General features: G+C 30.4%; 2 protein-coding genes across 6 annotated transcripts in view; one reads left to right on the top strand and one right to left on the bottom strand.

The window, feature by feature from the left end:
- LOC140045427 (syntaxin-like) overlaps positions 1 to 21,884 on the top strand; it is a 30,651-nt gene extending 8,767 nt beyond the window's left edge. Inside the window, exons 5-10 of one of the 5 annotated variants that reach the window (XM_072090314.1) lie at positions 842 to 909; positions 1,470 to 1,578; positions 4,384 to 4,457; positions 5,541 to 5,678; positions 7,368 to 7,478; positions 19,796 to 21,884. In XM_072090314.1, coding sequence (XP_071946415.1) covers positions 842 to 909; positions 1,470 to 1,578; positions 4,384 to 4,457; positions 5,541 to 5,678; positions 7,368 to 7,478; positions 19,796 to 19,873 — 578 coding nt within the window. In that variant the 3' untranslated portion in view covers positions 19,874 to 21,884. Of the gene's footprint in view, positions 1 to 841; positions 910 to 1,469; positions 1,579 to 4,383; positions 4,458 to 5,540; positions 5,679 to 7,367; positions 7,479 to 7,576; positions 7,688 to 11,850; positions 12,337 to 13,259; positions 16,924 to 19,795 lie in introns of those variants that run through there. The other 4 variants (XM_072090316.1, XM_072090312.1, XM_072090315.1 and 1 more) reach the window with 4 other exon arrangements.
- A 2,030-nt stretch (positions 21,885 to 23,914) lies between these two features.
- LOC140044354 (syntaxin-like) lies at positions 23,915 to 26,997 on the bottom strand. Its single transcript, XM_072088832.1, has 9 exons — positions 26,923 to 26,997; positions 26,662 to 26,761; positions 26,190 to 26,264; positions 25,927 to 26,000; positions 25,460 to 25,568; positions 24,920 to 24,993; positions 24,542 to 24,679; positions 24,155 to 24,265; positions 23,915 to 23,992 (listed from the first exon to the last, which is right to left on the bottom strand). The coding sequence occupies exons 1-9, from the start codon at positions 26,995 to 26,997 to the stop codon at positions 23,915 to 23,917; spliced, it is 834 nt and encodes a 277-aa protein (XP_071944933.1).
- Positions 26,998 to 27,353: the final 356 nt, after the last annotated feature.

The raw sequence follows: 27,353 nt of genomic DNA, 5'->3' as shown, positions 1-27,353 counted from the left end.
TTTCACATTGTGAGAGATACTGTAGGGTCTTTAAGTCAGACAATAGAAAAAAATGTTACGGTACACACCTAATTGGTGACAGTGGCTACTATTGTGCTTTCCTGGCAGCTACAGTAGTGACTATGATTTTATATTTTCTCCTTGTGTTTTGTTTGTTTAATTTGTTGTTCTATTTCGTGCATAGCTTACCTGTATAAACCGACAACAGCCCGTTCTCTCCAGAGGGAGTGCTTTAGATATGAAAGTAAAAAGTTCCTAGAACACCCCTGTATTATTATTTGTATTTTGTAAAATGTATCTTTTGCCTGAATAAATAATAAATAAAATAACTTGCCTTCTGTCATTTTAAACTGTGAAAAAAGCTCTTGACATGAATGAATGTTGTTGAGTGCTGATTGCTAAATATAGAACAAGTTGATTTGTGTCTTAATAAACAGGCAACATTAGATGAGTTGCACAGTGTCATCGGCAAGTCTTTAATTTTAACATGCAAGAACGATGGCTACTTGAAACATTATTAGGCTAATATAGATGAACATGTAGATATACTAGTTTTCACTGTCATAGTACAGTGGATTATATATTTTAAAATACTTTCATTCTTAAAAATCAAATCAAATTCGAACATTAGTATAAAGGTTCATCTGGATCTCTGTATAGTATTCATAACATGTTTTCTTTTGGAAAATCAAATTTATTAGATCAAAAACTTCAGCACTATAATATACCTTTTTTGGGTTTTATTTCTTGATTTATAAGAGACTATTGTGTTTCCACAGTACAGAATATTAATTTATTGGAATTTAAATACAATTTTATTTATTATTGTTTTTAATTTTAGTTATGGAGCAAAGTATAGAAAATGAGGGCAAGAAAACTTCTGCAGATTTCCGAATTCAAAAAACACAGGTAAATCTCATTACTGCAGTAAATTATCTGCACTGCAGTAAAATATTGACAAACCATAATTGTATAATCACTGCAGCTTCTATTGAAATTTAACTGCAGTAACTTAATAAAAAAAAAAAATGTATAAAATTACTACAACTACTGTTGTGGTAATGTTATACTATAGGAAGCTATCAAACTAGTTTGATATGCCCAAATATGGTAGTGATATGACATCATCATGGTTATATATGACTTTTTTGTCAAATAAAGTAAGTTTGATAGTGTATACACAGAGCTTAAGGTTTGTGAAGACCAAACAAAATCATTTTTAATCTTTGTACACATTTGGGGTTTATTAGGCTGTGTTTCCTCGCTCCACACCTTGACACAGTTTTGATTTACGACGTCCAACAGCATATAGAATGACCTGACCTCGGTTGTCAAAAATTAAAACCCGCAACTGAAGTAAAATGTATAAAATAAAAATGTATTATCTGAAGCTCATATTCTATGTTTTGTCATTTGTTAACAAAGTAGATACAGTGTCTAGATTAAAAATATATTCTTGTTTGTTTTAGCACACAACTTTGTCAAGAAAGTTTGTTGAGGTGATGACAGACTACAACAGCACACAAACAGACTACAGAGAACGATGTAAAGGAAGAATTCAACGACAATTAGAAATAAGTATGTTCATTTTCATTCCCTGTCCCTTTAATTGTGTCTGTAGTACTGCTTGTACTATAGTATATTTGTCCCTTTAAATTTCATAGCATCAGTTCAATTTTGGTAAATCAAACACGTCCCTTTAAGATTATCAGCTTATTTTAAATTAACTGGCCCTTTTAATTGTGTCAGCTTTTATAATATTTAATTGATCTGTCCCTTTAATTTCAAAATGTCAGTATATCAGTTAGTGGTAAATCAAACACGTCCCTTAAAGGTTATCAGCTTATTTTAAATTAACTGCCCCTTTAATTGTGTCAGCTACTGTAGTAGAATATTTAATTGATCTGTCCCTTTAATTTCAAAATATGAATATATCAGTTTGTGGTAAATCAAACACGTCCCTTTAAGATTATTAGCTAAGATTAAATTAACTGCATCTTTAATTGTGTCAGCTTGTATGTAGTATATTTAATTGATCTGTCCCTTTAATTTCAAAATATCAGTATATCAGTTAATGGTAAATCAAATGCGTCCTTTTAAGATTATCAGCTTATATTTAAATTAACTGTCCCTTTAATTGTGTCAGCTGGTAGAATATTATTCAACTGTCCCTTTAAATGTATCATGTGGCATCCTATTACAATATATGTTTCCTTTATATTAATCAATATTCTCTCTTGTACTTGTGTCTATTTACATCAGCTGGCAACTGACTGAGGGTTTTTGGTGTTGAAAATAGGTTGAATGTAAAAAGACAATGAGCAGGTCATTGCTTCTGGCCGTCCATTCATAGATATTGAATCAATATGTTGTAACACAGCTTGGATGTATTAACTCACTTCTGTCTAATGATAGTTAGCAGGCAGACATTTTGTATGAAATACTGATATTACTGTAGATTCTGTTATTTTTATTGAATCTAAAAGATTTTGTTTTAAAGAAAAGTATTTATTTTCACCATACTTACAGTACTAATAATTGTTGTTGTCATCATCATCATCATCATCATCATCATCATCATCATCATCATCATCATCATCATCATCATCATCATCAATTTATCATGATCATTATCAGCAAATCGTCATGATGATGATAATTATGACGATTTGCTGATAATATGATGATGAACTGCTGCTAATGATGATGATGATTCATCATCATCATCATTAGCAGCAGTTCATCATCATCATTTTCATCATCATCGATTCGTCATCATCGCCACCATAGTTATCATCATCATCATTAACATCATCATCATTAGCATTAATTTGTCATCATCATCATCATCATTATTAGCAGTAATTTGTCATCATCATCATCATCATCATCATCATCATTAGCAGTAATTTGTCATCATCATCATTATCATTACAGTATTATCATCATTAGCACTAGCAGTAATTTGTCATCATCATCATTATCATCATCATCATTATTATTAGCAGTAATTTGTCATCATCATCATTATCATCATCATCATTATTAGCAGTAATTTGTCATCATCATCATCATCATTAACTTCTGTAGACATTTTTATGTTTTAAAGTTTTAAGATCATTGTACAGTACTTCAAATATTTTTAAAAGGACAATTTATTTAGGAAAAATAAAAATGTATTAAATAAATCATTAACATCATTTTCATACATATTGTAGTCATACTTATGTGTAGTGCACCCTCATCATTGTATCTTCCTCATTATTTTATTATTATTATTACTTTAAATCCTGACATCTTTGTTCTCTGTATTTTACATCTATTTTATTGTTTTATATTCAACTACCATAATTCCTTAATAATCTAATATTTATTATACTATACATAGTTAAAATTGTTTTGAATTTATACACAAAAATATTCACTTAATTCAAACATGGATTTAAACCAGTGAATCTAATATACTCTTTCTGGTCTGTAAATGAGATTATGATAAAAATTCATATGATTTCTTTCCGCTTGAAAAAACTCATAAATATTGACGTCGGACAAATTGCAGTTCATACCTCGTCTTTATACTATGCGTCTTTTAAGCCAATGAAACGTTCATGTATAATTGAATACTGTTAGTGGTGTGTGTATCACGATAGTCAATACGAATTCTATTAATTGTATCAGTAGATTTGTTTGCCTCGTATAACATGTACGATATTTGACTAATGCACTTAAGAAAATATTGATAGTTCGCATTATTTTAAGTTTCGAGGAAATATTTATAGAATTATAATGAAAATAATAAGTGAAATGTCTATTATTAAATATTATTAAATTATCCAGTATTACTATTTTTACATTTTTATAAATAATATTTATTTGAAAATCAGTCTATTTTATTATTATTGATTTTACTTTTAAATGCTCTATTTTATTATTATTATTTATTATATCTCATTAGCCTGTTGTTTTATACACAATATTTTATTTTATGTGTGACCTACCATTAGACCACTGGGGTTGCATGGTGTATGGTTAAAATCCAACAGGATAGTGACTTTTTAACATTCTTAACATGCGTTAAGTTCGAGCCTCACACGCTCCATGGTTCTGCTAGGAAGAACGAGTCTTCTCTGATAAGGACTATAAACCGTACAGTAGGTCCAGTGTACACATCTAACTCATGTACACTTTAAAGAACCTAGTACATCTTTCGAGGCGAGTAGGGGGTTACCCCGGTGTACTAGTATACACATAGCAACTGTCACACACAGACACTCATCAAGAGGGCCCCTTGATTGTCAGCATACGCTGTTCAGGGTTACCCTCTAAATAAGGTGAAATAAATAAAAATATTATTTACAATAAAATTTATTGTTTTCTTTTTAGCCGGCAAGACGACTACAGATGATGAATTGGAGGACATGTTGGAAACCGGTAACCCAGCAATATTCACATCAGGAGTATGTATACAAACCTACATTTTAAATTACATTAATAATAATGATGCTGTTTGTTCTGTGGAAGCTACAGTACATACTTAAGTTTTGTCAATTATCGTATTCTTTTAACATGGACCAAAGGTGGGTGAGTGGCCGAGTGGTTAAGACAGTGGAACCGTAATCACGTAGCTATAACATCGGCAGGGGTTCGAGGCTCACTCACTCCATGGTTCTGGTGGTAGAACGAGTCTTCTCGGATAAGGACTATAAACCGTAGGTCCAGTGTACACAACTTGCTCGTGTGCCCTTTAAAGAACCTAGTACATCTTTCGAGACGAGTAGGGGGTTACCCCGGTGTATTAGTACATCACAGCCACTGATCACCAACTGGGCCCTCTGGGAGATCAGTCTTTGACTGAAGAGGTCACCCAGTATAAAGATAAAACAAACAAACAAATAGTACAGAGCCCTCTCTCTCTGAATATTTTTCCTTGATATATTTTGCGAAGTACTTCACTCAGTTCCTGAGTGCTTTCATTACCTTATTGACAATAAAGGAAGAAAGAATAAATAAATGTACCTGACAAAGGATTGATAGGTGAATGCAGCCACTGTACAGCGACTGCTGTTGTCTACAACTAAGACTGTACCATGATAGTCTAGTTTCTAGACTGTGTTTTGACTTAATATTAATAAAAAGATTAATATTTTGGCACATATGGCGTTTCATACGTATAATACTTCAGACAAAAATCAAAACGCCAAGTGGTGGACTAACATAAAATAAGACAATACTACAGACTTGAGTCAGCATGTAGAATGACTCCAAAAGTTCTGTCTACACTATCAAACTAGTTTGAAAAAAATGTGTGATGTGCCCAAATATGGTGGTGATATGTTTAAATATGGTGGTGATATCCATCAGGTCATGTCACATAAAGTTTGATAGTGTAGACAAGGCTTGTAATTAATATTCTCTGATTTCATTGAATCTGAAGACAGTTAAATATACAAATGTTATTGATTAATTAATGATAATCAAATTCATAGTATAGCGACTTTTGCCAAATAGGATACAAAACGTTGACCTGATGTTTCTTGTAGATTATTATGGACACACAACAAGCTAAACAGACGTTACAGGATATCGAAGCAAGGCATAACGATATCATTAAACTTGAGAAAAGTATCACTGAACTTCACGACATGTTTATGGACATGGCAACCCTTTTGGAGACCCAGGTAAGCTTTTTTAATTCACTGTATGTACTGTACCATTGAGGACCTTGCTAATGTAACTTTATGTCAAGGCAGAGAAATGAAAGCATTATCTTTTAAATAAAGTACACCAGCAATTTTAGTTTCCCTTTCACCATTAATGCATACATACTTTAGAGTTAAAACTATGGACAGCCAGAGGTGCCTGAATAGTTAGCCTACAGTACTATTTCAGAGGCACCAATGCAACCAGAAACAACCCATTTTGTTTGTAGTTTAAACAATTTGAAGTATGACCTGGGCCTTGAATTTGATGCTTATAACTTGCATCTGATGTCATACAGTATGTCATTTGTAAATAAACTATGTAACCACTTTTGTTCATTGTCATGTGTCACAAACTGTTTTGTTTCAGAAACACTTTTTTTTCAGATATCAGTATTTTTAGGTGATCTACAGTTTTACTACTACAGTTAAATTCCATTATTCTTTTATAATGTCGGCTGATTTCAATTGTTTCAAAATTTGGCAGTGTACCTACAGTACCAATTTTTAAAGAGTTTTTTGGCTTTTGTCAAAACTATTATTTTAAAGTTTTTTATGAGTTGTTTTTGCACATCATAATTTCACATTACCTATAGGTCATACTTCAAGGAAAGTGGCTATGAACAATAATAAGCTTTAAAAACATTATGTTGTTTGAATTCAGTTTCATCATCATGTCTTCAATCTCCATAAAAAGTAGTAGATTTATTTTGCCTGAATGGTTAAGAAGAAGGAGCCATAGCAATATAACCAGCACATGTTTAAGCCTTTCCTTGACAGTAGGTCTGGTCATAGAACTAGTCTTCTTGTTAAGACTTAAAACCGTCTGGCTTTAAACAACCCAGTTTATCTTTCGGGTTACCCTGGTTTACTAGTCCTTCTTGGCCCCTGTCGCTGAACTATGGCTGCTGTGGGTCTGTAGAGGCCTAATCTGAATTTCCCCAATTGAGGATGACAATATCATACAAAAAATAGTAAGCACAATTTGGGAATGGAGAAAGTTTTTATTCCTCAGACCAAGGCAATCTAATTATATTGCCTTGCTCGGACAGCATCTTCATTCAGATTATCTTAAATAACCACTCTCCTACACCTCATAACTAAAGATGCACACTTCATCTGCATAGCAGTTTACTGCTCTTCTGGTTTGATAGCAGTCAGCAACCCTTCATGTATCCTGTTGCAGTATTTGTTTTAAGTAAATTTATTTGAAGACTTGGATTGTGACAGACCAGCAGATATTCTTTCATTCATTGTCAGTCACTTCATTTAAATCTTTGTTGCACTTGTCATAGACATTATCATGATATCTCCAGTATAATCCAGCCATTATCAGAAGAATTCATTTAATGGAATATCTTTTTCTGAGGCAGTTGTATTTTTAAAATTGTCTTTATGGAAAATGTGCTTGATTTTTTGACTTGATGTTAGGGCGATATGATCGATAGCATAGAAAACAACGTCTTAAATGCAGTGGATTATATTAAAGAAGGCACTCAACAATTACAAGAAGCGGTTGTATATCAAAGTAGTGCCCGTAAGGTAAGGTGACGAAGGTCACTTAAGGTCTATCAGGTCAGAGGTCACAGCTATAGTTTTCATCATTTTCACCACTTTCTTTTGTGTGTTCTTTCATAAACGTTCTTCTCACTAATATTGCTTCCATAGGGTGAGATGATCGATCAAATAGAGTTTAATGTAGAGCAATCGGTTAATTTCGTAGAAACGGCAAAAATCGAAACAAAAAAAGCCACTATTTATCAAAGCAAAGCTCGACGGGTAAGTGAAAACAAAAGAAATAACGCAACTAACAGGTCTTCTGTTTTTTTTTTCTTGTATTCTTTTTTACTGCATGGCTGCTTACATGGGTTTGGTAGGGCGAAATGATAGATTTAATTGAATATAATGTTGAGCAGTCAGTCAACTATGTTACAACAGCCGTTGCTGACACTAAGAAGGCAGTAAAGTACCAGAGCAAAGCACGTAAGGTAGGTACATTATGGTAATACATATCTGCACCAGACATTGCACGAGATCTCTATATTCTTCCTGCATTGTAAGTATAAATGCTTTTCCTTCTGTACTTCCGTTGCTAGTTACTGATTTTGTGATAGATTTAATGAAAAGAGATTCAATTTCCTTAAAAAAAAACATTAAAAATTTATTTCCCATTTTTAATATAGAAAATTGAGTAACATTTAATGTCCCACCCCCTTTGAAGTTTGATAAACTAATCCAGTAATGAATTCTTCAATCAAAATTCTTTCATTAAAATTCTTTATGGAATATGTTTTAGTAAAAGAAGATGTTGTTAAATAAGATTTTGAACCTCTTTTTCATTGGTAATGTAGTTACCTATGCATGATGTATCTGTAGTATAAACCAAATTAGGAAAAATATAGGATAAATATAGTACTACTAATTAGGAATATTTCGTGCCTAGCTTACCTGAATAAACCGACAATAGCCCATGCTCTCAAGAAGGGCTTGGTTCCAAACATTTTAAATTCCTAGAACACCCCTGTACTATAATAGAGCACAATTAGTTTTCAAGGTTTTTTTTTTCACTATATTTGAATAAAACATTTTAATTTGTAAGTAGACTTATTTTTAAATCAATACAGTAATAATGTACCGTATTCAAAACTATTAAATTAGTAAACATATTTTATGCATCTGAATCTTGTGTATCTTTAAATAACTGACATAATTAAATAGGATTTGCTATTCAGTTGATGTTGATACAAATATATTACATTCGATGATAGTGGTTTGTAAATCAACCTGCTTGATGTTATTATAAAAAACGTGCATTTGAATGTTTTTAACTTCTGGCTGCCAAAATTAAAATACAAACTTTGTTTCAAAGTGTACAATTTATACTATACTACATTTCTGATGTTGATGAGGTCAAAATGTCAATACTGCGGGTGTATAGTAAATTTTGGAAGTAATAGCGCCCTTATTTTAACGAATCTGTACTTAATGTGTTTTTCAATTTTGACAGTCAGCACGTTGAGGCATTTGAAACAAATTTGATGTGTAGATAATATTTGTTATAAATATTTGTTTGTAAAGTAACATTGATGTTTTTATAGTTGGCATGGTGACCAAGTACAGTAGCGAAGTCTTGCAATTGATTTAATTGTAAAGTAAAATAAAATTATTTATTAGTTTTTAAACTGTACATTTGATAGTGACTTTAATCAATTATGTAAAATTTAGAAGTATAATGATAGGACTAGTCTAAAATAATGCTAGGGATGCTGTCAACTCAACTCCGATAACGAACTCAAGAAAATCACAAACAAAAGCTCTGTCTACACTATTAAACTAGTTTGACAAAGAAAGTGTGATATGCCCAAATATGGTTGTAATATGACATAATCGTGTCCATATAAGGGCACATCACATTTTTTTGTCACACAAAGTTTGATAGTGTAGACAGAGCTTAAGAGTGTAAAGATATTTTGGGTTATAATTAAATAATGCTAGCTTTAGGATAGTTGACGATATAATTGTGATTTTGTATGCTTGTTCTTTGTAGTTCCCTCTCTGACTATTCCCTGTATATATGCATTATGTATGTTCCTTCTGCTTAAATTACATATTTTATATTTTTGTATATTATATTTTGAAATATTTTCACCATGATCACTTGTAAAGTTAAAATATGTTTATTATGATATAATGAAGTTTCATTTTTCAATATTTTTGTTTTATTGAATGACAGTTTTTCTTCTGTTTTGTTGAATGTTTCCATTTTTAGTGTTGTTTATTCAATTTGCATGTTTCAGTTGTACTTTTAGCTGTTTTTCATGTTTGACTGTTCAGTGGTTTCATCCAAAATATAGGAATATTTTGAGAAAGAAAAGAAAAAACAAAGAAATAGGAAACAGAGCAAAACAAATTTCCATTTTAAAGTGGACCAATAAATTTCTTGAATCTTGAGGCGGGCCATGCAATTCATAGCCTCGCCAGAAAGAGCTGGCCACCTAGACTTAATTTCGGCATCTCTTGTTGCTATGAGGTAATATTGTATGGCTCTATCATTGTGTCCACAAGTCTATAAATAAAACATGTACAGTAGAAGAGATGGTCTGTCCAGTTTCTGTACAGCGAATTGTCCGGAATTTTCCAAAACATTCCAAAAAATTCCAGAATTCTTCACTTGTTCAAAAAATGTCCTCTGTTGATCTCCACTGTCACAGTATTTTGTGTACAAGTTTTTTGTGTAGAAGTATATTTATAGTTCATCTATTTGATATATTCACTTTGAATTTGTAAGTCAAATTTTTTTTAATATATTTATTTGTACGCATGCTGACATGTTCTGCACATTCATATCTGCACTGTTTACTACGAAAATCAAACAATCACAAGATAAATTTTTAATGTACCATCATTTTTTAAGATACTCTGCTTTTCTTAAAAAATGAGTACATTAAAAACAAACTTATGATTTGTTTTTTAAATATTTATATAATATGTGATTAGATAAATGAATTTTGTAATGTAGCTGCAATTTACAAATAGATTTGTAGTACAGAGTGTATGATGTACTAAAAGTGTGTATATTTTTAATCTTTAATTCCCTAGATAGACATTGTTTTAAATCCAGTAGTATTCCTTGCTTGTCACCAGAAATGTGGCTTAATAAAATTTAATATTGTATACTAAAATTACTTTACTAACACTTTATGAGAATTGATGGTTTCCTCAATATATTCCAACAAAAAATAAAACAAATATTAAATTAATAATACTGAAAAATAAAATGCTTGCTGAAATAACTTCACTAGTGAAAATAAATGCTTTTGTACCATATGTTAAATTATTCCGAAGCACTGTTTGTTTGAGAAATGTTACTTACCATCATGGTTCTACAAGTGGTACTAAAAAAAGAAAAAGTCTGTATGCCCTCAAGTTTTGGGACTTTTATGAGACACTATCAATTGTGAAATAGTGAAAATTTAGGGTTCTGAAAGTTATATTATAAGGGTAAGATCGTGACTAAAACTTAATAAGTTTGTTTGTATATAAACAAAAAATGACAATCAAACATAATAGATTCAGGAAGACCCAATTAATCTTTATATACAGAAGAATTAGTTTCCATTTCAGTCCCAAAAAAAGTATGAATATTTAAAAAAAGAAAAATCAACAAAAACTAAAAAAAAATATATTATCTTGCGAGTATTATTAATAAGTGTGTCTCTTTCAATTTCAATTTATCGTTCACATTATATAAAATATTAAAATTTCTACATTATTTTAAATTGCTGATTATAATTGAGGAAACGCATCAATTCTTCTTATAATTTGTGTTTAATAATAACTTTTTATAGTTATATATAATAAATATTGTGATTTGTGGACGCTTTGTGATTAATAAATTTAAAATTTGTCCAGATGCATAACAAAAAGAGAACTTCCTGCTGATATTGGGTAAAGTTGAATAAGAAAATAAGTCATTATTTATACTAAATTATTCATATAATAAAACAATTTGGTTATTTATAGAATTATTTAACAAAAGTAGATGCTCATTAATATCAACTGGTTTTTTCCAGCTTGAAGGGCATCTATAAAATAATGCAGACTTAACAGTCATTGAGAAAGTTTTCGGAAAACAGATTGTGAGATTGTCATTTACACACCCAATAATTTAATGACATTGTTTAGTTGAATAAAACAGAATTTTTTAAAAAGTAATAAGAGGACAGAAAAAGTATTCCAACAAAAAACCCATTTCTTCTGATAAAATTGCTTGCAGTTCTCTTTCTTTTTCTTTTCTTGCAGAAAAAAATTATGATAATTTTGTGCTGTGGTGTCTTGTTCGTAATTATAGCGATCCTTATTATTATCTTAGTACCTTCGCCGTCGTGATTAGTTACAAGAGTGAGAGAAAGTAAAACTGACCTACCATCTAGAGCCTTTAATGAACTGTGAATGTTCTAAGATTTAGGTATCTCATCTTCACTCAAACTAGATGGGAGTCAAAGTCTTAATTTCTCTCCGTTTCCTCTTTCTATGTATTTTTTGTAACCCCGTGTTAGAAGATTTTGAATACATTTGTCGTGTTGTTTCACAAGACTTGGAGAAAAGTTAAAAGAAGAAGCTTCTCCATTCCGTTTTTGTATCTTTACAGAAAAAAATTATGATGATTCTGGCTTGTGTGGCATTGATTGGGATCGTTGGAGTTATCATTATGTCAAAGGTCGCATAAGGGAAATATAAAAATTTTATAACACTAAACAGAAGGCAGATAGATCAATTTAAGATAGGTTTAGTAAGATGATGTGAAGGCAGTGTAGGAATAAGATTCAGTAATAATGATTCTTAAGCTTAATTACTCTACAGGTATTGATGATCGTGAATTCAAAATCAGTATTTTTTTGGTTATTAAATAATTAATCAAATAACTTTCAGATATTATCTGTATATTTATGAAAATTTTCCCCCCACCAACAAAAATTAATTTTGCTAAACAAAAGGGTTTCATCATTAAACCCTTTCCTTTTTTAAGAGGTGGTCAGATTCTCCTGTGATTTAATATTGTGAAGTTGTTTTATAGTATATGTCAACAGATAGAACTTCCAATTAGTGTACATTGCTTCTTCAATCTTGTTAATATAGTGGATGATATATACCTACTTTGAATGTAAAACTCTATTCTAATTATAGCTGTTCATAATATCTTTATTGGCTTTGTTTTCATAGACCAATGACGAGCTGTATATATCAAATGAAAACAATATAACTTTTTTTGAACAAAATATTTGCAGTATTGTCTATAGGTAAATTATTGGCTAATGTTAATCGGTTAATTTTTAGCACAAACTATGCAGTACTGTTGTTAGAATCTAGTCAATTTGTTCCTGCCTTTAGCTAGTATAAACTTATCCATCCCAAGGTTGCTAACATTGTTATAATAGAAACTTCAACTTCTCAAATTTGAAACTATTTAAAGATTTTTGTTTGTTTTTGGTTTTGTTGTTATTTGTATTGTATTTAATTTTTTGATTCTTTAAATTTATAAATTATTTGTAAAACTGTTTTCACAATGTTAGTTTAAGTTGTTGAATGTATCCAATACTGTAAAATAGTAATCTAATAACATTATGCTTTGTAAACAGTTTTTAACTAACGTAAGAAAAATTCTTTGTAAAGTTGCTTGCTTATTAATGCTATTTGTAACTAGGTGTAATGATTATAGTGTGATTCGTTGATCAATTACAAAAACCTGCTTAAAATTGACAATATTAACTTCCCACTAAAGACTTTTTGGCTTGCTTTTTAAATAAGCAAAAGTTACTGTGTGTTTTGGTTTCTTGGTCGTAATACTATACAGCATTCTACATTGTATTTAAATGTCTAAGATGGGTAACAAACTCTATTTTGTATAACAATATAATTCTTGTGTTTCTGTTCCTGTATGAGAAGTTATATGTGGAAATCTTTGTTGAAAGACTGTCATTTATGTAGTCGTTCTGTAGAATTTTACGGACAAAGCCACCTGGGTTAAAGCCACCTGGATTGTAATTTATATCTTTACAGAAAAAACTCATGATGATAGCTGGTTGCACAGTTTTAATCAGTTGCCTCGTTGGTTTTGTTGCCTTAAAGTTCATGTAACATTTATTACTGATTCATATGCTGTGATTCCAACAGAAATAATAAATAAGTGTAATTTAAAAGTAGTCTGCAAGAAATTTAATCATGAATTACTTATTATTCTTAATTGGAAAATATTTAGAATATTAGATATTTGTGAAAAACTTGTGTTAACCTAGTGGAATAATAGGCCAGGGAGATCCTTGAATAGGCCTATACACTATTTATTATTGCAAAGCGTATTACAAATACTCGTATACATTTTAGAAACTTAGATTGGAAGTTGTAGCAATATTTTATGTGCCCAGGTTTGTCCTTTTTGGCTACCTGTACATTTTTCCAAATAGCTATAGCCTGTACTTAAAAATGCATAAGTTGAACAAAGTATTGTTATTGGTATTGGTATTTATAGTATAGTGTTCATATATTGTCTGCGGTCGAGATACTGTATTTAAATCATTCGTAGAAACTATGCAGTACTGTGGAAACTAACTAGAAGAAAAAAATGTTTCAAGTGCAGATTTCTTTGTATTGCAATGAGTAACATTTGAAAATAAGATATATTTTGGTTTGGTAAAATTTACTTGTTTTGATTTTTGAATTTTATGTTTAATAATGGATGTGATGAAGCTGCTTTTGTAGAGTGTTAGGCTCCATGATTGTTTCAATTTCCTATATGTCATAATATTTTCACAAAACTGAATAGTTTGAAATTGTCTAGTATTACTAGTAGTAGAATTCATTTTGTAGTGCAGAGTCGCCATCTAAGAATAGAAGGGATAGTTGAATATAATTATTAACAAGTTTATAAATATTATGTAATATGTTACTTATTTTGTGGATGCAGAATATATTTATTACAACCCTGAAATCACCCACTAGTTATGATATAAATTGAAGCAAAATATAGTTATAGTTAAGATTACAAACCAGATTCCAAGCTGTAGGTTTGACAAAGATGGATGCGTCACTTACTAACATGCCAAAAAATGTAAGTCAGAAGTGAAGTCATTTTTTAAGTCAACTAGGTTGTGGCTGCATCAGGTATGTTACCAGAATGCAGTAAGTTTACGAACTGAAGTATGACCACAAGAAAAGCTGTAACATCTAGGTGAAGCTGGTAGTATTCATCTTTATAGTAATTGTGTCAAATAATAGAAATTATGTTTATTTATTAATTTTTGAATACGTTGTTTGAAATCCATTAAATAGGAACGTTTGTTTTTAGTAGTGCAGAAGTAATGGCTTAAAGTGCTCAATACAATACATATTTAACAATTTTCTTATTCATATTTGTGAATGGTTGTGGTATAATAATAATGTTAGTCATCTGTCGTTTTTCAGGATGGAACATAGTAAAATAAAAATGTGTTTGCTTTTCTAAACCAGCAAAATTCAACCAGAAGTTATGAAAACTTAAATTAAGATACTTAATTATTCAACTAAACATATTTTTTACAAAGAATTTATTGTTGTTTTTGTTAGATATATTAGATAATTTAATGTTTTATCTTTGTTTGCACATTCAATTTGATGATTGTCCTGGTGTCCGGTTCCAATATTATTATGGTCCAATGTTATAACATTATATAAAATTATTTATTTGTCATTTGTTGGTGAGCTATAAGTGGAATGGTATAATTGTAAAAGAACATTCATTTATCCGGAATTATCAGTATAGCTTGTTGTAAAGTTTAACATTTTCCCATAAAAATATGATAAATTTGTTCCATTTTCTACCGATCTGTTCCATTTCTACTGATCTATTTTCTGTAAAAAACTCAGTTTTCCACTTTTCCAGCAACTTTAATTTTCTCAAAATGTTGTTTCCCAGAAGAAAACTTTTCAAATCCTTTTGATTTTTTCCAAAAGAGTTTTGCTTTTTCTGAGAACTTCAGTTTCCAAGAATAAAACTCTTCAATTATGTTCTATTTTTTTTCCCCAAATGTTTGTTCTTTTCTCCAAAGAAATGAAGTTCCCCAAAATAAATCTTAATCTTTTTTTTTTCTAATCCAATTTCTCCAAATCTCTTGCATCTTCTTCTTGCTATGGTCAAGTTGATGTATACTGCTCAATGTTGTTGAAACTTAAATGAATAATTAAAAGTATGATTATTGGTGTACACAAACCATATAAACTTTGTCGTGATTAGTTACAGCTTTCTAATATTGAGATATTTCATCTTGTTTTCAATAAATCAAGATAAGAGACAACACCTTATTTTCCCTATAACATTTTTTCTCTTTTTCATATACAATATATGATGATATAGTATAGTAAATGTAGTTTAAGCCTACAAAATAATAGTTAAAAGTCAAAATGTAAACTATGTATAGATTATTAGTGTAAGCTGTTTAAAACTGCTCTGTATAAACTATCTTTTGGACTATTTTAGTAAATGTGTTTTCGTTTGTGTTAGGTTTTTCTTTTTCCATTTCTTATAAAGTAGATTTTTAAACAAGTTATTAAAACTAGAATTTTTAGTAAAGTAAATAATTTATGGTTTTTTTTTTTCAGTTTTCCAAGATTAATTTGTTTAAAACATGTTAAATAGTTTACAAAATATTAATCATGTAGAAAAATACAATTTGAATGTTGTGTCAACTGAATACTGCTAGTCTGTGCTTTTATTTCAGAACATTTTGATTCAGTAGATTGAAAAAAGACAATGTCCCATTGATTAATGGAACCAAAACTATTTTCATTCTCTGAAAATGTGTGTAGTCGTAGATAAATAAGAATTAAGTTAATCAGTAACAACAAATTTACATATTTTAACACATAGGTACAAGGTCTAGTTTACACTGAAATGAATCTGTGGCATGTTGGGCTTATACACACTAAGATCATTGCCTTATGGTTTGTTTACATGCAATGCACTGGATCGTTTCAATGCTATTTTTTTATCTATCACACATCACACTTTTAAAATTCTCCATTAAAAATTATTTTTATTAAGGATTACGTACTACATGTGACTACATAGCTGTCAAGTAAAAGGTCGTTTTGCACATACTCAGAATGACTGATAGCAGTGAAGTCATGTAGTGTGAGAGATTATTCCATAATTATGTTTATGAAACCTTTCTAATATTACTACCCTTTTTTTATTTATATTGACAACAAAGTTAGTGTAAATTTGACCCTACAATTCTTCATGTCATGTCAACACTACAATGTCATGCCATGTCAACTCTACAATGTCATGTCAAAACTCTACAATGTCATGTCATGTCAAAACTCTACAATGTCATGTCATGTCAAAACTCTACAATTTCATGTCATGTCAAAACTCTACAATGTCAGGTCATGTCAACTCTACAATGTCATGCCATGCCAACTCTACAATGTCATGTCATGTCAAAACTCTACAATGCCATGTCATGTCAAAACTCTACAATGTCATGTCATGTCAAAACTCTACAATTTCATGCCATGTCAAAACTCTACAATTTCATGTCAACTACTGACTATTTTTGCTCTGTAAATTGGCATTTGGGCCTTAGCTGTGTAGTAAAATACTATTATTAATATTATTATTGTTATTAATAATATAGCAGAACAATATAATAAATAAATTGTATGAAAAATTATCAGGTAGTTGTGATAATTGCAATTAAATTCCTTGTTGGAAATGAGAACACGTGTTTTTGTGTTTTTTATATTCTCAGATTCATACAGTATTTTGTTTGTCAGTGTTTGTAAACTGTTATCCCCCATTTCTTGATTACAGTATAAAATCAAATAGTGTTTGGAAGTTGTTGCTTAAAATATATGTAGAATTGTATTTATCATTTTATTTTTGTTTGTTTATTATTTACTTATTTTCTATACTTATGTTCTTTAAAGTATTAAATTAGTTTTAGATTAGCTGATTATATTTATGATTTAATAATGTTTTGTCGTAATACAGTATACAGTTTGTCAACACAATTATCGTGATATAATGGTGTTGGTTAATATGCTAGCCTACAAATTCTACAAGGCTCTACCACAGTGCTAAAAATCCCTGCATGGTCTCACCAGTACCTAAACTTAATTAAAGGGAAACGTAGCTTTTATTTCTGATCCTTGTAAGTTACGTACTTGCTGTTCACTGAGTGTTGAAGTAACAGTATAATGTATAGTAGTTTAAAAAAGTGAAAAATGAAACTGATGTAAAAGGAACACATATGTGGTAAGTTTTAACTTAATTTATATTTAAAGAAACATTAAATAAGCAGCATGGATAAAAACAACTATATGATAAAAGGTAAGAATTCGTTCATCTTTCTTGTATAAACTTATTTTTTTTGGAGTATATTATTATATTTTTGCTTTTTTATGTAGAATAGAATTTAAATACATTTTGCTTTATTCACTCAAATTATTAATTTCAAATTAATAATTTCATCAACAACATTTGTACTGCCTTTGTTTAAAAATAACTTTGATATTACCAAACCATTTAAAAATTATCATAAATATGTACTGCAGTTGATGCAGTAATGCCATAGTAGTTCTTTAGTAACAATTATTTACTGAAGAAACTAGTCAATCATCTATTTACTTTTTAACATTTTCTAATATCGGCTTTTATTTTATTTATTACCGGTAGTCTTTGATAATATTTTACTTACTTTTTGTACGCTATATGTTTTCCTTTACTAATCTTAAAGTTTAACTTTTTAATTCAACATTTTCTTCCTTTTTTTCTTATTTTTTAACTCTTACTGTTTAAACTCATATATTATATGATTTATAATGCATGCATGCATAATTCTTAAATACCATTCGAATAAAGTAATAAACCATCTTCAGGTGGTGCAGAACTAGTGGTGTAATGCAGAGGCAGCGGGCCCTGGTTTAGGCACCTAAGTGGCCCTCCAAGTTCCAACGCTGGAGGGCTCGGACATTTGTAGCCTTTCCGGTACATTTTAATTCCTGTTTTTTCTCTGGGCACTGCTCATGGGCCACCTTAAGACCCCCGGGATTAGCTGTTACGCCACTGTGCGGAAAATAAATAAAATAGCCTTCTCATAACACTGTCTGATTCATACATGCACTTTGTCTTATATAGAAAAGATTCTACCTATTGATAACAGTTGGTGTTCTACTTGGACTCATTGTTATCATTGTATTTATCAACATTTAATCTCATCGGACCATCACATCATCAATGTGTTTTAAACATTATGTAACTTTCTATTCAAGTTATATGCTATATAAGTATATGCATGGCTTGTTGGCAATAACGTTTGCGCATGTCTGCCCTGTACCTTCTCATGCTTGATTTGAAAGATTATCTTTTATATAATGATAACGATTATCTTAAATAATTATAAAAAACTAAAATGAATATAAGGTTAAAAAAAAAAAATTAATATTACCCAAGAATATGAACATATTAGTGCAATTTTAAAATTAATATTAATACAGATTAATATAAATATAATGTAATTAATAATAAATAATGCAAATGTCTGAATTAAAAACACACAATTAGTTTGTACTAACAAACTAACTTACTAATAGATGCAAGTATTTCCTTTAACAAATTAATAAATTCCTACTCTAATTCCTTTGAATGAATGTTTCGTTTTCTAATTGTTGGTTAGTAATCAGAACAATGCAAACTAACGAAAATGCAATATTTTGTGCATGCTTATGTCATCTTCTAAATCATCAGTTTAAAAACATTTTCTTCATCATGATCATCAACAGCATTATCATGATTATCATCAGCAGCAACATTGTCATCAACAACATTATCAACAATGTTATTATCAACTACATTATTATCATTTTCATCATCCACATCATCATCATTATTATCAACACGTTATCATCATTGTTAACAACATTATCATCATTATCATCAACATTATCAGAGTCATCAATATTATCATCAACATTTTCATTATCATCAACAACATTATCATCATTATCATCAACATTATCAGAGTCATCAATATTATCATCAACATTTTCATTATCATCATTAATATTTTCATCATTACCATTATCATCATTATCATCATCAAAATTATCATTATCATCAACATTTTCATCATTATCATCAACATTATCATCATCAACATTTTTATCAACATTATCATCATCAACATTATCATCAACAACATTATCCTCAATATTATCATCTGTATCATAAACATCATCATCAATATAATAATTATCAACAACATTATTATCATCAACATTATCATCATCAACATTATCATCATCAACGCTATCATCATCAACATTATCATCATCAACATTATCATCAACATTATCATCATCAACATTATCATCATCAAAATTATCATCATCAACATTATCTTCATCAACATTATCATCATCAACATTATCATCATCAACATTATCATCATCAACATTATCATCATCAAATAAGAAAACAAACACATGTAGACATAGATATTCTTCGTATATTGTAAAAGGCCTTGTGGATTATGTGTTTATTATATTTCAAATTGCAGAAGAAGTTCTATATCGCCTGCTGTTGTCTTGTACTGCTTGCTGTCATAGCAATCATTTTACTCATCCAATTCGCCTAGATCAAGATGGATACCTCGCATACATTACACCTGCCTACTACTCATTTGCATATTCACCTGTCAACGCTTTTTTTCTGCTGCGTCAGTATATAGAAACAAATTATTGTCTTCTAAATTTGAAATCATATAAAATATTTTTATTTTTTCAATATATTTATAAGTAGTCATGTATACTGTAAAACCAAAGATAAATATGTTTTATGAACAATTTCATCTACAAAAGAAATATTGAAATGTTATGATCATCTATGCAACAACTCATGTCCCTTTCTATGTACTTTACTATTGTAACAAACAATGTTGTTAAAAAATGTTGAGATGTTATTCATTTATAGGTATCACACAAAACAATTAAGACTCATTAGTGGCTACTCATAAGCGATTTCTTTTGGCAAAAGTAACCAAATTGTAGCCCAAAAGACCTATGAAATGTCAATTCCAAAACATTCACTGTATACCAATTATTTTGTTGAAAAATAAAGTTGGTGGCAATATGCGAGAAACAAGATATTTTATTGCTACATAACCAAACGTGCCGTTTTTCTAATCCAACTTTTATAAATTTGTGTGAATTCAATTATGAACAGTAAAGTTAACTTCAATGTGTTTTTTTTTTATTTACTCTTTCTTGAAAACTTTTCAATTATTTTAGTGATTAAAACAATACCGATTTCCAACCATTGTTACCAACGAACGACCTACTTTGGTGCTACACCTTTACTGTATATATTGCTAAATTTTAGTTGCATATTTTGACTAGTAACTTGAGTGTACATAACATTCCACGGTGCGCCATGTGTACGTTAAATGTTCTTTCAATCTTTATGTCTATTTTGGATCATTGTAATAATTTCATTAATCATGGTATCCACCAATAGTATATGAGTTTTTTTTAAAGTTGGAAAACCATTAACTTTGAAGAATAAGATAAATAATGATGTTTCTTATAGTTGATTCCGCAGATTGTCACTTTAGTCCGTTAAATAGACATTAGCAAATTGTAGGTTGGTACAACATGTTACATAAAACTAGCCATCAGAGGTCACCTAGGTCAAACGATTATTAATTAATAAAAACTGTGGGTGGTGAAGATGTAGAAATGTACACAAACCATTCTTATTTAATCAACAGTAATTTATAATTGTAGTTAATTATATTAGTTTTTACATTGCGATGGGTTTTATTCCGGTTGCTTTGTTTCTATTTCTTGACGTCTTCATCTATTTTATTGAAGATTATTTTGATTAATTTCAATTATCGAGCAACACTACCAATATTTAATAATAATAATAATGTATTTTGTATGTTTTTAATAATTAAAAGTATTATTACGCTATTAGAATTACTCATCATATTTATTTCTATTTTATTCTGAAGTAAACCAACAGTACTAAAGTACAAAATACATTGTTGAACTAAATAGACAAATGATAATAGTAAAAAGGAAATGTAGGAAAAAATTATCAAATGTTTAAAGAATAATAATTCAGAAAGATTTAGTTGGTGAAACTTAAAACATTAGTTTTACCAGGAAAGAGTTCCCTATTTGTACAATTTAATGATCGACATAAACTAAATCGTGTTTAGAGAGCGCCCCTTATCGACAGTAACTGAAAATAAATTCCTGCGTTGGTGACTCCTATCTGGTAATGTCATAGTTAATACGTCCCGATTTCAATTCAAATTTTTTTTTACTTTCTTGGTGCAAAACTGATATTTTTTTAAACAAATTATGTCGTCTTTTTGTCGTTTTGACGCCATCTACATACCAATAACATTCTTTTATAAAATGAAACTTTAGTCTACAACACTGAAGATATAAAATACCGATAGTTTACTAAAATGCATTAGTTATACTTGTCAAAGTGTTACAATTTGAGTGTAAATTTTATATTTCTTTAATCGATATTATTTTATTATAACGATAATGTAAAGTTGATTTTGTTTGACTTGTGTGTAGAATTCTTTTCTAAGATATGTATATAGATATTAAAGTATTCTTTCTATATTACTTGATCGGCGATCAGCTTTATACTTTTTGTCTTTTGTCATTGCCGTTGTTGTCATTATCAAATTCATAATCATGATCACTAACATCACTAACAAGACGATACCAACGTATCATCAACATCATTTAATGTCATCATCATTATCATCACCATCAACATTATCATCAACATTATCATCAACATTACCAACATCATTATCATCAACATTATCATCACCATCAACATTATCATCATCAACATTATCATGATCATAATCATTATCAACATCATCAATTCTTCATCATCATCATCATTTGCATCAATATTTTATCAACATCAACACTTTATTTGAGGGCGGGGGAATGAATTTAGTATCTTGGTATTTTGTTGTTACCATTATATAATTTTCAACCGTATTTTATTTATCTTTATCGCTGTGATCATTGTTATCACCATTGTTTTCTATCATTTCCATCGCAATTTATTCAAAGTATTCGTTAAATGCAAGTTTGCGTGTATTTATCAAGGAAGATCTATACCACATCTTCCACTATTTGCCGCTTGTTTAGTGTAGGCTACAGTAATAATACTGTATAATTATTACTGTACGATAAAAAATGGTAAGTTTTTTATTATTACATTTTTCTGCTTTTATACTATAAATAACAAATACACATTTCAAACTACCATCTGCTTTTGAAACTCGCACTATCTTTACTTATTAAATGTCATTCAGCATTTCCATCGTGATTCTGACCTGTTATTTAAATTGTGTGTATACATTATGAATTTAAATTTCCGATGTCCAGAAAAAAGGCATCGTATTAATTAATAAAAGCAAAGTATATTAGTCCTAATAACAGTTAGTATCCATTCCTTGCATGCTTTTAATTAACATTTTGTTTACGTTTGTCTTGACAGAAGAAAATATACATCGCAGCCTGTTGTTTTGTGGCCATTGGATTAATAGTCTTAGTTGTGCTGCTAATAATCCTCTGAAAAACGAAACATGTGAAAGTCTACGTTCGAAGATGCGTTTCCGAGTTTGTCAGTGCGTTCAGAGGCTTTGGTTCAGAGGTTTCGTTGCAATATGCGTCATTTAAATACTGTGCGTCAAGATATGACGCCCGACACAATGAATGGAAACAAAGTCTAAGAACTCCCGAAATGTACCACTCTAATATATGTGTATAGGACTTCTTCAGCAAATTACTGTATAGTATAGTCACTGTATAAATATCTATTCTACATTCCATTAAAGTATCGTACTTATAGGTTAATGTTTGCTTATGTCAAAATAAACAGTTGCAGACAGCTATCTTTAATTGTAAGTATATTGTAATGTGACTTTATGTATTTTACCATTTTGTAAATTTTTTTTTAATATCAAAGTAGATTTTAATTTTATATTGTCGAACTTAATTTGTTTTATCATACAAATAGTGAATGTTTATGAGTTGAATGGGGAGGATATTTTTATTAGTTGAACGATTTTTTGTGTTAAAATGAACTTTGAATGCATATATTCTTCTTATTTGTTATCATGATTAGTGTGTGGCCATAAGCATGAAAATCAAACAAACCCTTTCAGCTTAGAAAGAGTCCGCCGACGTATTTCTATTTGATGTCAATGAAATAGTTATCAATTGAAACGGCGTGCCACGACCATAATACAAAATAGATCAAAAAGATAGACAATAACGTTCACACCTTCTATTTATTTTAAATAAAAATCATATTTAGTATGTATATAGTTATAGCAGTACTCAGGTTTTAAGTTGTGTATTCAGCCAGTAAGCTTTTTATTTGCAGTTTCTTAGAAGTTTAGCATCTCGCTACTCTTGATGGATCTGATATAAGTCGTCAGTGATGTCACGAGGAACACACAATTCGACGCGCGCGTTTAAACGCTGATGATAAACATGCTATGCTACGCGTGCGTGTCAAATGATCTATTCGTGACGTAATTAACGAATGATAATATTGAGGTTTAGTTTGATAATTTATCTCAGCTTTGATGTATGACGATCCGTTTAGTAAATTCCAATTTTCTTTAAGCGAACTTTATCAGTAGAACTATAGCAACAACAATCAGTAAAATTAAACAGCAACCAATACAGTAGAATTTAGTCTGAAAAAAAAGTATTTTAAAATATAAATACACAAATAATTTCTACACTATATGTTTGTTGAATAAATATATTTGATACTGAGTAATTGTATCTGTTGTGTTAAAACATCTAGATTGAATTAGAGTGTTTAAGGTGGACCAAGATATTTCTTTGTATATTACCCGTCGAGCTTTGTCTCTGTAATTCCTCGCATCCTTTAGTTGTTTTCCTCCAGATATTACGTAATCATGGGTTTCTACTACATTACGTTCAATGTTGTCTACCATATCCCCCTGTGAATATACAACCAGTTCCGATACATCATGTGTCCCTTCCACAACTGCGCATGTGCGCGAACGCAATGGAGACGACGGCTCTTCCCCACAGAGGAAAAAGTGTACTGCGTGGAAGGGCATGAATTTCTATATTAGTTATGTTTAGAAAGGCCAATTTACTTATAATATATTGTTAAATTACCGTTACCGCTCGTCTGTGAAAATTGGCCTTTAGTTCATTTATTAATTTGTTTATTCATTTATCCATCAATGATTCTTTTATTTTGTTCTTACCTGACTTTCTACAAGTATCGCAAGATCCATAAACATACTATGTATTTCAGTAATTCTCTTTTCTAACGTCAAGATGTCGTTATGACGGTTTACAATTATTTCCAAATCTTGTTTCGCTTTCTCTGTTTCTACAATTATCTAATAGAAATAAAATATAGTTTGTGAATAACAACCAAACTTTCTAACTAACATAGCTATTGCATTTGTGTCGGACTGCGACCCGTCCTATTAGATATTTTTAAAATTCGGTAAAATTTCTTTGTAATAGGTTCACCAAAGTAGCATAAGTCGTTGGTTCCACTAGAAATGTACATGGTATCTGCTGATATCATATTCACACCAACATTTACTTTGAAGAAGATGTTTTTTCCAACTTACATTTGATGTAAACATTGAAAAGTTACCATGTTCAATCATTTCGTCAATTTGTTCATCTGATACTTTTTCTTCAGCTGAGAATAAAAGAAATTTATTAATCTTTGTTCCCTCACAGAAATGTTGGAATAGAATATGGAATATATGGGTGTATTTGTTCATTTACCCAACTCAAGTTATAATCACATACTATTTAGTATTTTAGGTCTTTTTGGAGAAATGTATTATTAGGTCAATATTAAGGAGGAACCTGTTTCGGTAGCAGAGTTTTAATCAGTATCTATATTTATATCTACTCTACCCTGCCAATAGATTGTGGAACTGAAGGAAAAAGGAAGAAAAAGGAACCCATGGAAAACTTGAAGTAATCTTATGATCTTTCTCACTATCAAACTAGTTGATGTGCCCAAATATGGTAGTGATATGACATCATCATGTCCATATATAGGCACATCACATTTTTTGTCAAATAAAGTTTGCTAGTGTAGACAGGGATTTACAAACTGAGTAAAAAGATGAGACTGAATGTAGAATGTCACCTACTTATTAGAATTTCTCGTTTCAGTCTTGTTTTTAGTTTTTCATGTTGCTCGTTTTGTGAGACATTGAATTCATTCATGGCGTTATTCAGTCGCCATTCCAGATACATGTACTGCAATAAATGGTGTAATGTTATTTTTAGCTAAATGAGTATGAAAAATAGTGATGAGGTGCGTACCCCAAACGGTATTCAAGTAACTTCTACGAGTTTACGTCGTATTCTGCAAACATTTGTGTATACAACCGTTCATATTAATCTTGCAAGTAGACCTGCCTTAACCGCTGCGTGTAGACCTAATTGTACGCGTTTACATTGGTCGTATTTAAGGCAGCGCTTACTACGCGTACCTGTTTGCATTATGACGTCAGTCGTCAACTACGCTTTTATCTGTATATTTCATTCTGTTGTTTGCATACTGCGATTGCGCACGAATACGGACAAATTGCGCTAACGGAAACTAAGTTGTTACCTGCATGTGTTTTATTCTGTGTTCAGTGGAATGTCTTGAAGTTTCTTCAGCAGCTTTGATTTCTACTTCGATACCTAAATATTTTAATACAAAAATAAAAAGCGTTAATTAACGATTTAATTTCATTTTCATTTATTCGACATAAAAAAAAATTGCCTTGGACTCCAAAAGCAACAGACGTCACCATAATATGTTATTTCTGGGGCCCCAGAAGATGCAAAAACATTGACGACCGAATATAGAAGGTAATGTATTTCTGTTACCTTTAAATAATAAGTTAGCTTCTCTCAAATGCCGTTTTATAACATCAGCCTGTTCATCAACCATTTGCTCTAATTCTTTAAGTAAACAAATAAATTCAGGTGTCGGTTAATGACAACAACAAACGAAATACATAAATAAAGTTTATGAGATCATGTACGGTATAGTACTTTTTTGAAGTTACCATACAAATTAGTGACTAACACAAGTTTTGTATGATGCGTGTAATTGTAGTTTTAATCATGGGTTTGTTAGTCCCACTAGGACGCAACGACACAGACGAAACGCAAGTGATTTGCCCAATCACAAGCGACAGTTTGGATGATGATCCTCGCGTCGTCCGTGTGTTAGTCAACTACTTGCGGTGCGCTTACGTTATTGCGTTGCGTCCTGTGAGAACCGTGAACAATTCGACATAGTATGTTGTGCACAAAGGTCGTAGACTGGTACTTTATAAATGTAAGATCCACCAACCTCGTTCTCGTTTTGAAGACGATGATATAGTGCTATAATTGCACTCCAAAGCTTCAATTAAATCAGTCACCTGATCGATTTTGCATGCTATTTCGTCGACCTGTGTTACCAATGAAAAAAGTGCATTAAAATGTTACTTTATCATTATCATTTAAGCTCACCATCATTATGGTTTAGCGTCGTTATCTACTCATTGTCCTAACGTGAATTGTGGATAATTCTAAATCTTCACTGAACCAATAATTATAAAACTCGTCTTACCCTTTCAAAAAATTCTTCCATGAAACCACCAGTGATCAAATACGAAGTGTGATTGTTCTCCTTCATATCGGCCATCTGAATACCAGTTAAATTAGCAACAAAAAATGAATTAGAACTTAACTACATTTATTATAAACACTGAATCACATATTGTATGTATTATTCGTTGGCCTACAAGATATAAACATTGACCCGTGCCAAGATTTTATATAGGTACTTGATTTACTATATTGTAGGCCTACTTTCATAATATCGGTATGTTATTATTAATAATATAGTAATACGGTGTATAATGTATTTGAGACTATTAATAACATTACATTGATGTACCGTCACTGGTACTAGACGGGCGGCGTCAAAAGAGGTGCTAGACCTACTGCATACCTCTAAAAGAACAAGGGCCGCTTCAAATAAGCATATTAGTCTTACCC

This window comes from Antedon mediterranea, chromosome 3, assembly GCF_964355755.1.
Source record: "Antedon mediterranea chromosome 3, ecAntMedi1.1, whole genome shotgun sequence".
Lineage (NCBI taxonomy): Eukaryota > Metazoa > Echinodermata > Crinoidea > Comatulida > Antedonidae > Antedon > Antedon mediterranea.
This window is presented reverse-complemented; position numbering and strand designations above follow the sequence as displayed.

Excerpts from the sequence above, each read along its gene's own strand:
- LOC140044354 (XM_072088832.1), bottom strand. The coding sequence starts at position 26,997 with ATGGCCGATATGAAGGAGAACAATCACACTTCGTATTTGATCACTGGT. Across the intron at positions 24,994-25,459 it reads GAAACGAGAAATTCTAATAA|CTGAAGAAAAAGTATCAGAT; the intron begins GTAGGTGACATT and ends TTTTATTCTCAG. Across the intron at positions 24,266-24,541 it reads CGATACTTGTAGAAAGTCAG|GGGGATATGGTAGACAACAT; the intron begins GTAAGAACAAAA and ends GTATATTCACAG.